At 34.0% G+C, this 17691-nt stretch overlaps 1 protein-coding gene across 2 annotated transcripts; it reads left to right on the top strand.

The window, feature by feature from the left end:
• The first annotated feature begins 269 nt into the window (after positions 1-269).
• LOC111418144 (uncharacterized) lies at positions 270-7132 on the top strand. Of its 2 annotated transcripts, none has more exons than XM_023050605.2 (4): positions 270-378; positions 439-1270; positions 6034-6651; positions 6713-7132. In XM_023050605.2, the coding sequence occupies exons 2-4, from the start codon at positions 519-521 to the stop codon at positions 6924-6926; spliced, it is 1584 nt and encodes a 527-aa protein (XP_022906373.2). In that variant the 5' UTR covers positions 270-378; positions 439-518; the 3' UTR covers positions 6927-7132. The 2 variants fall into 2 exon arrangements, with proteins under 2 accessions (XP_022906373.2, XP_022906374.2); XM_023050606.2 differs by having other exon boundaries at positions 289-378; positions 433-1270.
• Positions 7133-17691: the final 10559 nt, after the last annotated feature.

Raw genomic sequence — 17691 nt, 5'->3', positions numbered from 1 at the left:
ATCGTCGCGTCACAATACTATCTGCGATATTGGTTGCATACTTTCGATGATGACGTCAGTACAATTATTAATTAACACTCTGTATAAGACCTCCACGATGAAATAATAATACATGAACGTACTCAAAATTGTGTTTATAAAGTAATTTTGCAAAAAGGCGTAATATCGAAACTTTATTTTAACAGCAAATAAGTTGACATTATATAGGCTTCATGTTAATCATTAAATTTAGTTTAGTTACGTTTATTTTTGTCGTTCATTGTATATAGGAGAACATTGAGAACGTACTCATGTCATTTTATTTAGGATTTTTTCGGTACTTTCCCATTTTAATTCGTTGATGAAACAATAAACGTCGTCGGCATAATTCATTACAAGGTTATTTACATGGTTTCTTATCAGTATCAAGTTCATTTGTGATTCATTTATAAGTTTCAGATTGAAGTATTTAGGTGTTGTTCGTTACTCCAGCATTTCAGTGGCTTAGTTTTGTGCCTTCTAAAATAAATAAGTCGAAAATGGCATCAAGAAGAGTAAGAATACTGTTACTGGGACAAACGGGTGTTGGAAAATCAACGCTTGTAAACATGTTTGGTAACTATTTTTCTGAAAAATCCGTGCATCAAATCGCAAAAGGGAGATGTAATGTGCTTGTGCCAACCAAATTTAATTTATATAAGGACGATAATTCTATGGAAACTATTGAAGTGGGTAAAAGTGAATTTGAGATACCCGGAACAGGACAATCAGCCACTCAAAAACCTTTTATATATACCTTTAATGATGAGGAACATGGGATTATCTTGGAGGTTATTGATACACCGGGTGTTGGGGATACTCGAGGACTAGATTATGATACCATGAATAGTGAAATGACTTTAAGTTTAATTTCTGAATTGCCTTCAATAGATGGAATTTGTATTTTACTTAAACCTGATGTTACACGACTCACACCTGAATTTGAAGTTTGTCTTAAACAGATTTTTGAACAATTAGATAAAAACATTATAAAGAATACTGTTTTTCTTTATACACATGGACGCATGAGAAATTTCAAGTGTGCAGACACTGATGCTTGTCTGAGAAAACTCTTTGCTGATATTCAAAAGATTAATAGAAACTTTAATCCTGTTACTAATGAGAATACATTTTTTATTGATAATGAAACATTTAAATATATAGTTGGTAGTCAACAAGGACAAACTTTTACTAGGCAGGAAATGACACTTTATGAAGAAACTTTTAATATTTCTAAAAAAAATATTAGCAGGTAAGTGAATGTTAAATCTATTATTTCTTTTATATGTGAATTAGGAATAAAGGCAACTAAATTCTATCTAAATTCCTTTAGATATACATTGTGTTAATTAATTATCATATCTGACGTCATCACAAGTATGCAACCAAATACGCAAATCGCCTATTGCAATATCAATACTGTGATATTGGTTGCATCTTGCAATGATGATGTCAGGTACAATAATTAATTAACACATTGTATTTCTGATGTTTTATTATTATCAGATTTGAAAAATTCGTTCATACATTTTTATGAAACGCCACAAAATAGATTTTTATTAATAAAAAATTGGCCAAGTTTGGAGTTAAATAAGACAAACTGTTCCTTGGATTTAAGAGAGTAACCAAATAACAAAATGAATATTTAAAAAAAATGTATAAAATGATTAAAAAAGTAGTGCAAAAGCACAAAATCTTCGTCATTTCAAATCCAGTGAAAGCCATTGTTATGTTTCTGACTACATTACATTAATTTCTTGAAAGATCCTTGTGGAAATATCACCAATTATTAATTAATGTATCCTCTTTTTAATGCAATAAGCCGTTTTGAAAAATCACTTTTAGTTCTTGAGAAATAAATTTTTAAATAATCGACAATTTTTTTCGAATTTTGCCGATTAAGTTTTAAAAATTCGTATAAAATCCATTTTTTGGAATATGAGTATGAAAATTTCTCAAAGTGTTAATAAAAGTGTCTTCTTTCCAATGAACCAACCCGTTTTGAAAAATAACTTTTAGTTTTTGAGAAAACAATATTTGAAGTTTTGATAAAATTTTCGATGTTGCAATTTTCGCCAATTAAATTTTAATAATTCGTATAAATTCGATTTCTTGGAATATGAATATGAAAATTTCCCAAAATGTTAATAAAAGTGTCCTCTTTCCAATGAACCAATCCGTTTTGAAAAATAACTTTCAGTTTTTGAGAAAATGATATTAGAAGTTTTAAGATTTAATAGGCTATTTTCGCCTATTAAATTTTAATTAGATGAGGGAGTTTGATCCATGTTGACCAGTTATTTTTTATATAACAAATTCAATAAAAAGCAATACTTTTTCTGGTCTTTTTCAATTTATTGTCTAACCGGTTTCGGCGTACGCCATCATCAGAGATATTAGAAATATAGATTAGATTTTAGCAACTTATTTTCCATTTAGTTGTTCATATAAACGGCTTCACAAAGGTATACAAGTTAAAATTATAAATATGAACACATTAAAACTCACGTTAAAAGTTAAAATGTACACGTTAAAATATAAAACAATACTAATAAAACTTGGATTGACGGGCACTAATGGGATGGATACATAAAAGAGACAAAGAGTTGTTCTTTGGTGACAAAGAACAACTCTTTGTCTCAAATAAAATAAGTTGCTAACATCTAATCTATATTTCTAATGTCTCTCTCTGATGATGGCGTAAGCCGAAACCGGTTAGACAATAAATTGAAAAAGACTAGAAAAAGTATTGCTTTTTATTGAATTTATATTATATATTAAATTTTAATAATTCGTATAAAATCGATTTCTTGGAGTATGAATATAAAAATTTCCCAAAATGTGAATAAAAGTGTCCTCTTTCTAATGAACCAACCCGTTTTGAAAAATAACTTTTAGTTTTTGAGAAAACAATATTTGAAGTTCAGATACAATATTCGATGTCGCAAATTTCATTGATATCTTTCAAAATTCGCTATAGAATTAATTTTTTGAAGGATCCTTGTGAAAATATCGCCAATTATTAATTAAAGTATCCTCTTTTTAATGCGACAAGCCGTTTTGAGAAATCACTTTTAGTTCTTGAGAAATAAATTTTTGAAATAATCGATAATTTTTTCGAATTTTGCAATTTTCGCCGATTAAATTTTAATAATTCGTATATAATCGATTTCTTGGAATATGAATATGAAAATTTTCCAAAATGTTAATAAAAGTGTCCTCTTTCCAATGAACCAATCCGTTTTGAAAAATAACTTTTAGTTTTTGAGAAAACAATATTTGAAGTTTTGATACAATTTTCGATGTTGCAATTTTCATCGATAATTTTCAAAATTCGCTATAAAATTAATTTCTTGAAGAATACTTGTGAAAATATCACCAATTATTAATTATAGTATCCTCTTTTTAATGCAACAAGCCCTTTTGAAAAATTACTATTAGTTCTTGAGAAATACATTTTTGAAATGATCGACAATTTTTTCGAATTTTCAATTTTTGCCCATTAAATTTTAATAATTCATATAAAATCCAGTTCTTGGAATATGAGTATGAAAATTTCCTAAAGTGTTAATAAAAGTGTCTTCTTTCCAATAAACTAACCCGTTTTGAAAAATATCTTTTAGTTTTTGAGAAAACAATATTTGAAGTTTTGATAAAATTTTCGATGGTGCAATTTTCATCGATAACTTTCAATATTCGTTATAAAATTAATTTCTTGAAGGATCCCTGTGGAAATCTCGCCAATTATTAATTAAAGTATTTTCTTTAGAGTTGCTTCGTTAGTTAAATCAGCATCAAAAAAGTTCATTTTGTATCTTGAATCCAAATAAGTTTACATATCTTATCAGCTTTCTTATTAATTTCATTTTTATTCATATGTCGCATTAATGTGGCAATATAGGGTACACTTCAGAAATGCACCAGAAATTATAACCATAATGACCGGATAGATATGCCGGATATCCGGCTTTTCGCAAAATCACTACACGTTCCTCACTAGTGTTAATTAATTATCGTACTCGACGTCATCATTGCTAGTATGCAACCAATATCACAGTATTGGTATTGCAATACGCGATTTGCGTACTTGCAATACTTGCAATGATGACGTCAGGTACGATAATTAATTAACACACTATATTTCTGATATTTTACTATTATCAGATTTGAAAAATTCATTCATACATTTTATTATGAAAGGGGTATTCAGCCACGAAATAGATTTTTATAAGTAAAAAATTGGCCAAGTTTGGAGTTAAATAAGACAAGCAGTTCCTTGGATTTGAGAAAGTAACCAAATAATGAAACGAATATAGCAAACTTAATAAATATTTAAAAAATATATAAAATCATTAAAAAAGTAGTTCAAAAGCACAAAATCTTTGTCATTTCAAAACCAGTGAAAGCCATTGTTATGTTTCTAACTCCACATTACTGCCTGTACCAAAAGTCAACAGAAGCACCGTCCTTACATAACATTTCACAAACCTTAGTCTCAACTTTAAGTCAAAGTCTAACAGCTTATTCTATGTGACTTGTAATTTTGTTGTGTCATGTCCAGTTTTCAGACAGCCATGTCCCCAGGTATTTGAATTTATCCAATTTTTCTATTCTTGTATTGTTGACTGTTAGTTCTAGGTTCTTGGTTATTATCGTGAATTTTTTCTTCTTTGTGAAAGAAATATTTGAATTAATTGAAGTGTATGAAGAAAATTCAATTCTTTGGAATAACAAATCTAATGAACATAGAAATCGGGAAGGATGCAATTTTAACAACTATTGGACAGAAATTTAAACGGGATTTGTACCATTAGTAATAGTAACTTCTGACAACATAATTTGATGTTCTGACAGTAAAATTAAGTCTTCTGCTAAAAGTATTTGATTTTTAGTAGTAGTATGTAGTCTTCTGTAAGAAGGATGTGCTTCATTTACAATATCTAGTTTTTCACTAGCAATACTTAGTCTTCTGCCAGCAATATCTAGTCTTTTGCAGCAATATCTAGTCTTCTACCAACAGTATTTCGTCTTCTGGTAGTAGTGTGCAGTCTTCTGTAAGAAGAATCTGCTTCATTTGCAACATCTAGTTTTCCTTAGTAGTACTTAGTCTCCTGCCAGCAACATCTAGTCTCTTTCAGCAATTGAGGCTTCTTTTTATTTTTTTCAGTTTTTTTTTTTCAAATTTTGTACAACACTATTGCACTTGCAATTTTGTTTACATCCATGTTTACAAACACCAAGCATTGAAAGAAAATAAATTTTACTTTCCATAGCACGGACACATTTCGCTAGTGGACACGGTCCTGAGAGAAAGCTCTCGGAGAGCTAAAACAGTCTCAAGTGGACACAGAGTTGAGAGTAGATATCGAGAGTTACTCTCAGAAGTTTCTCTCAAGTGGACACCTAGCTTAACAGTACTGGGGGTACTGGTAGGCGCGCTCGAAACGTAGCGAGCACGTTTTCTTTCGGTCATGAGCATACATGACAGCTTTCTTGAATTAGTTGAGCGTACACATCTGCACCAAGAGTAATAAATAATATCTGTAGGCCTTTGAGACCAATAATCATTATCAGCTAAAGGAATGTCTTGTAACTGTTTCCAATTTGAATTAGATGGTTTTTGCGTTGGTAGATATGCTGCTAACTTTGACAGGATTTGAGCTTCAATATTATATTCAGTATAAGGATTCAATTTGGTCGAGTGTGGTCTGGAGATTGACCTGCGATTCCAAAAATAGGTGTGTTTACCCTGATCAATGAGCACGTAAATATATTCTTACACCCTTCATCGTAGCATTCCACATTTTTGCAACTCGTGCTACCTTCGTGATAGCTCCCTTTTTCACATCCCATATTTTTTCAAACCTTTCCTAGTATGACCTCTCTCTTAGTACGACCTCCATTTATTGCTGGAAAAAAATAGTTTGTAAATTTTCCAAAGTCTTGCTTTATTTGCTTTTTAAGATTATTCCCATAATTTGTACATCTTTTTAATAATTACTCATTTTGTTATAGTTTAATAAGTTATATATCAAATTTGAATCCAGCTCCGATGCGTGGAGTAGCGAGTATCAATGAAGCGAAAAGGGTAATACGTCGTCTATTAGAACCACTCATAAAACTGGTCGTGTTATATAATTATGCGATTATTGATATTGAAGAGTACAGAAAAGAATTGAACAGTTGCCAAAACAACATCAATGAGCTTAAGAATAATATGTTCAGAATTAGACATATTCCAATGGAGGTACAAAATGAGAACACAAGTAACACAGGCTTTAATTTATCCTTTGACTGGAAAAATATATTTAAAAACTTTAACTGGAGAAATCTTTTTAAACCCTTTAAATTTATGGCTAACTTAATTTTCAATAGCAAAACGTCTAAAACTATCGAATTAGTTGAACAAAGAGAATTGGATAAGGATGTTATTGCCGAAATTAAAGATCAAGAAACCGCAAAAAAAGCTGTTCAAACGAAAGTGGAAGAAATGCAAGGTCTGTGCAGACAATATGAAGACGAAATCAACGATATTTTACAAACCATAGCTACTTTTTCGGCTTTTATAGATGGTTTAAAATGCTTTGTAGGACACGATGTTTTCAATGATTTTATGGATACAGTCATTGAAGAGTAATTATTTTAACTTATTGAATCAATAATCATTGAATATTAATAATAACATTTATTTTAGGTATAATACCAGAGACAACAAAGTTTTAATCACCAAATTAGAGGAGTATTTAAGGCGTTACAAATTTATCAAACAACGAGTTGGCGGCAATATAAAGTCCAGTGATGTAATGCGTTGTTGCCAAGCATTGTTTCGTGCTAAACATACAGGACATCTGTTTAAAGAGATTATTAATGAGAGCGTTGATTTTGAAAAAATCACTTTTATTTCTTAATCCACTAATAAGATATAAAGTGTTTTATCATCATTTTCTCATTTATATTTTTACAAATTAATTAAAATTATTGCTATTGTTTATTGAAATTATAATTATAACTCGTCTTTATTGCTTAGTACTGTTAAAGGCCAGAATTTGATATATTTATATAAGAAAAATAATTTTGTAACAATATACATAAAATATATTTGTGAAATTTTAAACGTAGTAGTCGTTGAACCTTCTCACCCTAGAAGAGATTACCACAATGCAAAGGTGCCAAAACTTTGCTCACACAAAAATTTACTGTAATACAGATTCGCGTTGTGTCAAATGCGCAGGACAACATTTAACTACTGATTACTGACTGTCCCCGTCAAAAACAAAGTGATCATGTCGAATACGTTAACTAACGTGTCTTGTTTGTAAAACATTCCAAAAGAAACATTTTCCGTCTCCACGCAATAAATATGTAAATATTTACCATGGGCCATAAAATAAGTTGGTACCACCCGTCAAGACGCAACAATGCAAGTAGCTATGCCCAAATTACAATCGCTAATATCCCAAAAGAAGGAGAAGGAAAGATATTTCTCGGAAGTGCTGAATGTAGAGGACGCAGCAGGTAATCCAGAAACAGAAAGACTGCCGAACCAAACGTGGAATCTTTTGACGAGATAAAAAGGGCTCTAATGAAGATGAAAAAGAGACTGCACAAAATGATATGCGTAATATGACAAAGAGGAGGTATGCTAAAAAAATGGAAAATGGAAATCATCTACCTATAAGAAATGACTAAATTATTCTCTTTAGTCAAGTAATGGAAAAATATTATGAGTATAATACTGACTTGCGCTGTATATTCATAGACTTTAGGAGGTTCTTTGACAGTTTATAAAGGACCAAACTTGAGTATGTAGGTGAATCTAAGGAAAATGTAACTACGAAAAGTTACGGGAAGCTTGTAGAGATATTTACTGACATTGATAGAACAGCCAAAAAGGAAGGTCTATTTTAACAGTTGGTGGGAAAACGCTGTCAAACAATCCTACAGAAATTCAGCCTTTTGTGAAAAAATGAACAAGCTTAAGTTATTAGTAATAACTTATTACCTAGCCAGATATACAATTAGCACTATTTTGGAGGCTGCTACCTAATGTATGTTATTAGTACACGTCAAAGAAACTTTAGCGCCAGGGCGAAAAAGTTCCAAAGAGAGACTTAACTTTTCTCCCATGTATCAATAGTGATGGTACTCATAAACTCAAAATGATGGTTATTGTCAAAGCTAAAAATCCCAGAACTTTTAAAAACGCTAATATTTCAGTTGATTACCATTCAATTAAGAATGTATGGATGACATCCGCTCTATTAGTAATAATAATTTTCTCCCAAGAGACCCAACTGGTAACAGTGTATATGTAATTTTAAATAAATAATTATGGCTACCGAAAAAGTAATACTGAATGATGAATAAAACTGAGCATATTTGAATTATATAACGGATCGACAGTCAGTTATTACAAGGAAGGAAATAGGCACAAAAAGGCAGTAAAAGATAAATGAATGGCAGACTAGAGAAGAAAACAAACACGTATAGGTCAGGAAGATGATAGTTGAAGAGATAACTGCATTGCAAACAACAGCAGGCAAATCGTTCCATAACGCAATCGACTGCACTGTAAACGATCTGTGGTGGATTTCAGTACTATGAACTGGAAACATGAGTGTAGAGTCCGACATTGATCGAGTGGACAAGTCATGTGATGCTAAAAAGTGAAAGGCGTCAGACAAATAAGCAGGAGTGCGGGTATGGACAATTTTCTATAACATAGCAAGCATCCGAAATGATCTACGACTCTGGCAAGGCAGCATCTGCAGGTTGTTACGATATGGAGTAATGTGCTGAAACTTTCCTAAATCAAAAATGTACCGTATACAATTGTTCTGATGTCTTTCCAATTTACCCCGAAGGGCTGCGGACAGATCGGGATACTCAGCATCGGCATAATCAATGTGTGGGAAAATGAGAGAATAACAAAGATTACGACGTACAACAGGAGGAAGGTAGTAGCGACGTTTTATTCAAAAGCGAAAGCGAATATGGAGATTTACTGTATTATACAGAAGTAAGGTGGCTAAGTCGTGGATTGACACTGGAACGATTTCTAAATTTAATAGAAGAAATTGGAATATAATGGTTCTGGCGGAAAAGCAAAAGGATATCCCGGAACTTAACAATCCTGATTGGTTGTGTGATTTGGCTTTTTTAGTTGACATTACAAATCATTTGAATGTCTTGAACACACGGTTTCAAGGTAAAAATCAACTGATATCCCAGCTCTACGCTCACGTATCATCCTTTCAAAGTAAGCTGACACTTTTCAGATCGCAATTGAATTCTGGAAATTACAATCATTTTCCGAATTATAAGAAAATGGCTAAAAAATTCAACAAAACTGCGATTAATTTCAGTTATGTAGAAAAGCTAGATATTTTGATTCAATCTTTTCAAGACAGATTTTCGGAGTTTAAAAAAGTGAAACCTCTGTTGGACATATTCAGCAATCCTTTCACGATTTCAGTTGAAAATGCGCCAGAGTCAATGCAGTTAGAAATTATCGACATTCAAAACGACCAAGATTTACGCAACAAATTCAACGAAGGAGACTTGCAGAACTTTTACCGCTGCATTGATAAAAATATGTACAAAGAGTTGCGCATAAACGCTCTGAAATGTGCCAGCTTATTTGGTTCTACCTATATATGTGAACAAACTTTTTCAATACTAAATAACAATAAAACAAAAAATCGAAACCGCCTTGCAAATGATAGTTTGGAAGCAGTTTTACGTGTTGCTACAAGTAAATTTGAGCCAAATATAAAAAAGATTGTAAGCACTATGCAGTGCTACGCTTCAAATTAATAAATTCTTTTTCTATTTTAATACATTATTATCAATTCTTTATTGTCTTTAATTACCTATACTTCTGGCGGCCCGCCATCAGTTCATGATTTGCCCGAGTGGCCCTAGTCTTAATAAGTCTGTGCATCGCTGAATTAAATTGTGCCAGCAAGGGGCGAGTGGATTCAGGTTAAGTCCATGACGTCTAGACCAATCAAGTAGGGTAGAGAGATCGTTGTTAAGATGCAACAAAGCATCTGAGAGGTTATTAACAGTTGACGAAATATAAAGTTGAAGGTCATCTGCATACAAATGATAGTTACACGAGATACCATCACTACTACTATTTATGAAAATTGAGAAGAGCAAAGGACCCAGCACACTGCCCTGGGGAACTCCACATTTGATGTCAACAGGAGAAGAGAGTACAGATTCCACGCGGACACGTAAAGACCGATAGGAAAGGTAGGACTGGAACCAAGATACACAAGAAGAGGTAAAACCAATAGCAGAAAGCCTAGTTAACAGGAAGGCATGGTCCACCGAATCAAAGGCAAGTAAATCAAGTAACACTAGCAAGGTAACACAACGCTTATCACAAGCAGATCTAATATCATCGGTGATCTTAATCAGTGCTGTAGTAGTACCACGCCCTTCACGAAAACCAGACTGGAATTTGTTAATCAGATTAAACTCCTCAAGATATTTCTGAATCTGTAAATAAGATAAATGTCCAATAGCTTTTGAGAACGTAGATAGAATAGAAATGGGTCGAAAGCCACCAACATGGGACGGAGATTTAATTTTTGGGATAGGAATAACATGGGCGATTTTGTGGTGAGACCGCCTCTGAACGGTCTCGACCTTTGGTAATACCGCTGCCACCAGAAACAGTATTTCGCGCTTCCTAACTCTTAGTCTGAAGGACCCCTAATTGATCTTAGCAAATCAATCAAAACTAAATGACAAGCGCGCGGTCACTATTTCAGAACCGTGGGTTCTTTCACTAAGGCTCTGTCAGGAAAAGGGGAAAATCAAAAGACAAGTGTTCTAACCACACTTAAACTATATTAATAAAATAACAAGAAATAATTGACAATGAACAAAATGAACCTTAAAATCTATCTATGCTTATTTATGACCCGACGTTACTTAAAAAGAGATACTCCTGAATCTAACCCCGACAGCTAATACTCGTTGACAGATAGGTGATAACGGAAACTGGCAAACAAACTTACTCAGGACTTGTATTCCGATTTGGTGGTACGCCGATGGATCGTAACCCTGGATCCTTTTTGGTGGCTCGGAATTTAACCGGGAAGGTTCCAACACCACTCTCGCACCAAATCCTCAGTGGAAACACAATTTCCGACACGACACGGATGCCCGAAATGCAAAGAATGTTTACAATTGAAACTAAGTCACAGTTCTCGATATGCAACGACACTTATTGTTAGAATTGGTGTTAATGCGAATTCTAAGTTGCTATCTAACGGAGCGCTGACGACGTTTCGACTCAAAAATCTCTTAGGTTCGTTGTGATTCTAATTGATTCTCATGTGATTGTTATGTGATTATGATTGTCTTGAAAAAGGTCTTACAAGCTTTTAAGTAACCTCGGGTGTTGGAGGGGTGCAAAAACCTTCTTGAGGCGTTCCTATCGCCTGCATGTCCCCGACACTTGGGCCAATCCAAAATACGGGGCGGGTGTTTTTAAATAATTTTCTGAGCCAATGAGGGAATTTGGGGAAGGGAACAATTTTTGATCACGGGGCCAGAAGATAACATCCGCCACTAGCTAATCCAAAAATACATCACGTAAATCCCAAACTGTGGGAGCCATCAAACTTTACGTTTTCTAACGTCTATTGTATTTTTAGCGACTTTTTCGTAATCTACGTTTCCCCATAAATTTGCTGATACGTTAACCTTTCCCAAAATTTATTTCGACGTCTGGTCACCATTCCGGACGTCGGTCGTAAACGCGAGACGTGATGTTTGGTTTTTAGAAGAAAAAGGTTGCACGCCAGGAATATACAATTCGTATGGTTTATTCCGAAAACCATTAAATAATTCCCGAATTATTACAATTTGCTAGATTGAGGGAAATTTAGACTGTTCAAAAGAACAGTTGAAAATATGTGTTAGGGGAGTAATAACTATATCCAGAATGGGTAAGAGGAATCTGAGTCCAATACCATCTGCTCCGACACTAGTGGACTTGGAGTAAGTTAAAGCATCCCAGATCTCAGCATCTTGAGCAGCAGCATCAAAATTGAGTTGATCTGTGGGAGACTCTATAAGGCCAAGTAATCGCATTGTTTTCCAAAATGTCTTATGAGTGGCTCCAGACAACCTCTGACAGTAGTGCAATCTTTCCGTCGCCTCTCCGGAGCTTGCTTGTCATAGAGGTCAAGAACCTTGGAATTAAGGTACTCCACCTTAGCATCTATGTCAGGCAATCGGTAAAGTGGCTGCCAATCAATTTCGCTCGCATCAGACAACAATAACCTGCAATCTATACTTTGAAGATCACGGTGGATCACAAAGCGCCGGGAAGCAGCCTGACGTCGTAACTGCAACGCACAGTAAATTAAGTCATGATTCGAAAATTGAAGTGCAGGCAACTGACCCAGCGTAGGAATATTGTCCAGACGGGATCAAGAATACTATGAGAGGAAGACGAACGGTGAGTTGGCAGAGATGGTAAGATCATAGATTTTGTGACGAAGTTATAAATTGTAGTTTTTCACAACATGCATCATTTTTCAATAAGCTGGTGTTGAAATCATCTATTAAAGGATTGTATCAAAATGAAGAGAGTGTCTCTCAAGAATCTCCTGCGCCTTATTAAAGTAATTGGCGAGAGGAGGACAATAAAAGACGCCAAATAAAACCGCATTGCCTGCACATTTTATCTTCACAAGTTGGAACTCGGCACGTAATTACACATAATTAGGTAAAGTAAATAAGGCGGATGGTAAGGGGAAGGGTTTAGCCATGTTTCGCTCACCATTATAACACCGAAGATACTAGATTCGAATGTTGCAATGAAATCATCAATGTGCGCGTTTAAACTGTGCGAATTTATATGACAAGCAGAGACAAAGTTGGTTAATCCAATGTATTAGTTGAATGGTTTCATACATCTTTCATCAAATAAGTAAAAACATATCAAAAGTCAATTTCGTCGACTAATCTTCGCGTTCTTTCGAAACCGTGTCAATTGATACAATAAATAAATGCTGGAAACAATCTTATTCTAGTGCTAATTTTTTAATAATTTCAGCAAATATTCTGCAGTATGGCTGTGTCTAGATGTATCTACAGAATTTATTAAGTGAATTTGTTCATTTTCAACGTCTGTCACACACACACTATAATTAGCTCGTGATGCACATTGCACCAACATTTTCTTCTACTTTTGCCTAGACAGATCTATGACCTGAATCACCTAAATGTCATTTATTAGTTGGCTGGAGACATCATATCTATTTGGCGGTGTATAACCAGTTCGTAGCATACTTGTTAAAGTTAGAATTCCTGATGCGGACTAATCAGCATCAGGAAATTTTCCATATTTGTCTGAGAATCAATACTGGTAGATGGGGCTCTGACAAAAAATGATGTAATACCCGACGTCATCATTGCAAGTATGCAACCAATATCACAGTATTTCACCAATGGCAAGGATTTGCGTATTGAAATAAAAATACTGTGATATTGGTTGCATACAATAATAATAATAACCTTATTTTCATTTCTACAATATAACAAAATCAATACAGAATAAGGAAAGAAAACCAAGTAGAAATAAAAATCGGTGAAGTTTCGTTTGCTGCTCAAATGCAACAGACGATTTTCAAACATGACCAATTGTGATATGTCCATTATAACACCCAGATTCCTAACCGATGCTCGAAACTCAATTTGTTGCCCGTCTATAACCAAGTCCATCTGACCTAGACACGCGCGGGCGTGGTCCGATCCAAACACAATAGCTGTCGTTTTATTATTATTAATGTGCAAAGAATGTTCTTTCGAGTATTGCCAAATGTTTGATATATCACTATTTATAAAATTCATTGCACGCCGAAAATCTGCAGGTGGGAACGAGTAGTAAATCTGGGTGTCATCAGCATATGAGTGAAATTTACAGTATTGAAGTCGTTCTGACATCGTGGATGTATATACATTATATAAAAGTGGACTGAGAATACTGCCCTGCGGTACGCCAGAGGCTAATGGTCGCCGTAGAGACTGGCGATCATTTAAGATCACCCTTTGCGATCTACCCGTTAAATATTGAGTAAGAAAAGAGAGGGAGTTATTGCCCAGGCCACTGTAATGTAAAATAGAGATGAGAGTAGTGTTCTTATAGAGGAATCTGTAAGAACCAAAACCGTAACCATTCCCCTATCAGACGCACGGACAATATCATCACAGATATGAAGCAGCGCCGATTCACAGCTATGTAGAGGTTTAAACCCTGACTGCAATGCAGGTATTATTTTGTTATCAGATAGTTGCTTCTCTAAAATCCTTTCAAAAATTTCCGAAATTGTTGGCAGTAGGCTAATTGGCCGTACATCCTAAAAAGCTGTTGGTGATTTTCCTTCCAAGAGGAGGGAAATGTGTTGGTTTCGAGACAGGTGTTGATAATATGTGTTAAGAATTCAATAATATGTGGATAAAATAGCGTTAATATACACTGTGAAATACGGTCCAGTGTTGTTAAATACCCGGGTATTTATTTTCAAGGGAAAATACCCTGGGTAAATACCCTGGGGTATTTACCCAAGTTGGGTGTTTAGAGGTATTTATAAAATTTAAAATCAATACAAAGATCACTAAAAAAGTAAACAAGTTTAATTCAAAAATAAAAGTTCTTTTTTAATAAAAATCATTAACACTGGTTATTTACACAAAAACTCATAAAAATAAAACAAGAAACGCTAAATAATATATTCATTTTTAATCATAATAAATTGATATAATCTAAATTAAGACAGATTCGTCTGATGATATGTCTTCAATCGTTGACAATTGCTCGTCTTCGTCCATTTCATCGTCGCTTTCTTCATTTTTGTCGGTATCTGTTATATTTTGGTTTGTGTTACTTTTATATGTATTTAATAGCTTATCATTGTAAGTTAAATATGTTAATTTAGCGGCATTTGTCGTAGTCAGCCGATTTCTTTTTTTGCAGTGCAGCCAACTAAACGCGCTAAAGGTTCTTTCTGTTGTCGCTGATGTTATGGGTGCACTTAATATCCGAATGGCGATATCTGCCAATTCGCAAGTTCCCCTCAAACCTCTCCACCATAAAAGTGGTGGCATAGAATCATGTCCGTCCCATAAAATGGTTCTTGCCCATATATCTTCTTTATAACGAAAATTTACTAACTCGGATCTTAACTTTATTTCATTTATATGAGAATGCTTTCCCATATTATATATAAATGTCATTGCGTCCAACAACTGAGTGGGATTTAAATCGCACCCCTGAGTTGATGGATTTAACAAATCTGCGGCAAAATGTATGTCGCCTAGTGCAAACTTCTTTCTGTCGACCAATTTTTTAATAATATTATCCTTTTCGAATTCTTCGAAATTGATGACATTAATGATGTCCATTAAAGTCGACTCCAGTTTTGTTAATTCTCTATAGACAATATGTATTTGTGGTTCATTAGATTGTACTTTTATTAATAAGTTTATTATAGGTTCTAACAGCGACATCATATTTTGGATATGATTCCAAGAGTTATCATAAAGAATTTTTTTCTTTATTTCTAATGTGATTATTACTCCTTCGGTTACCGCTAAGGTAATAACTACCCCATCGCGTTAGTGCTGGTAATTTAAGAGCGACTGTAACACCTTTTTCTCTTCCTATTTGATCAAAAGTTGCTTTAAGCATATGACTATTTTTAATAGTTTTTGTGATTTGAATCACATCTGCTATTTTTGTTTTAATTGATGAACTGTTAACAACATCACCACATAATAAATGTAACAAATGTGCCAAACATCCTAGCGGTACAATATGAGGATACTTTTCTTGCAGTAGTCTGAAACTTGCTCTCATATTCGTCGCGTTATCACCAATGACTACCAGAAATTTTTCGGTATCATACTTTTTCATTACTATTTCTATTTGTTTGTACAAATATGTTGCTGTATGTCGCTTTTCCCCCGAAAAAACAAAATCAACAAAAAGTGGAGCGGGAGTAGATATTAAAAATTTATAATGGATTCGTTGCGCAGATTAGACCAACCATCACATTGTAAATGTAAGTGCTTACAATTATTAACTGTAGAATTAACATTATTTTTCATTTCGACATACTGTGATTCTAAATATGTTCTTGCTAAACGATTTCGGGAAGGAGGCACGAATGCGGGGCGAATAGCTTTAAAAAACTCGATCCATAATGGATGTTCTACTAACGAGAATGGCGCGCCGCTGATGAAAACAGCTTTTGCCAGACGTTGATTGAGCATTTCCTACATCAAAAGAAAATCATCATTGTAAGTTTTGACTGATAGCAATTTTATAGTAAAACATACATTTGTCGCAGGATCCATAGTATCGAAAAACGGTGTAATTGCTGATGATGAAGATAATGTTGACATAGAACTTCCAGGGCTTTCAAAAGAACTAGATCCAGGCACAACACTCACTGGATTATTTTCTTGCCAAGTTACTACCGATTGATCTATATATTTCACCAAACTAGGGTTTTTTAAAATATTTTTTAAATGTTGTGGGCACTTAATACAGTTTTTAACAATGTGAGTTGTCATTTTATTAACATTGCCGTGTTTATACCGTTGATTGCAATATTTGCATATTACACCTGCCTGTTCATGAGTATTAAAAAATGTCCAAGCCTTGCCCTTAATTTTCGGCATTTTTACAACACGTTTTTTTACTACACAAAAAGATATTTTTATTTTTTTTTAATTTAAATGAAGTATATTTTTATTTAAATTACGGTTTTATTTCGTGTTCTACTCTATAAGGAACTACGCGCAACAAAACTACAGTCAAAAATTACACAAACAAGTTTAAACAAGAATACAGGTGCTTGCGAGACGCGCCCCGTTGACGCCGTGCGCGCAAGTGTAAATACCCGCTGTTTGGGTATTTACCCTGAGCCGGGGTAATTACAAGGATAAATACCCATTTTATAAATACCTACCCGCCGGGTATTTACCCCGCGCCCATCACTGGAAATACCATCAGCACTAGCTGATGTGTTTTCCGTTGAGAGAAAAACTTGCTCGACTTCTGCCTGAAAGACTAGTTTGAATTCGCAAACCTTGACTCCAGTTTTACATGTATTTAGGTGAAAGCTTTTTATTTGATGCAGCGAAGAAGCAGGGGGGATAGCAGATATTAGATAATCGTTGATAATCTCTCTTTTAATAGAAATACTTGCAATGATGACGTCGGGTACGATAATTAATTAACACACTGTATTTTAAACTCTATGATTCCTGTCAAGTTGACTCCACTTATACTGATTTTAGTAACGCTTTCGATGTTTTGCTTCTTTCAAAACTTCGTATGTTTGACATTGACGAACATCTTATGCGTTGGTTTGCCTCCTATACACGTGGAAGGACTCTGAAAATGAATATCAATGGTCACTTACATCAATAGTGTACTGCAAGGGAGTCACTTAAGACCTCTTCTATTTAATGTTTATATTACAATGATATTTTTTCAAGAATTAAACACTCTCATTGCTTGATGTGTGATGATTCAAAAATTTTTACTCGAGTTTCTTCACCTTTGGATTGCTCGAGGTTACAGCGCCACATTGATGCGCTACGTATTTATTGCAGCTCAAATTTTTTGACACTGAC

The sequence above is a fragment of the Onthophagus taurus genome, chromosome 2 (genome assembly GCF_036711975.1).
Source record: "Onthophagus taurus isolate NC chromosome 2, IU_Otau_3.0, whole genome shotgun sequence".
Taxonomy (NCBI): Eukaryota; Metazoa; Arthropoda; class Insecta; order Coleoptera; family Scarabaeidae; genus Onthophagus; species Onthophagus taurus.
This window is presented reverse-complemented; position numbering and strand designations above follow the sequence as displayed.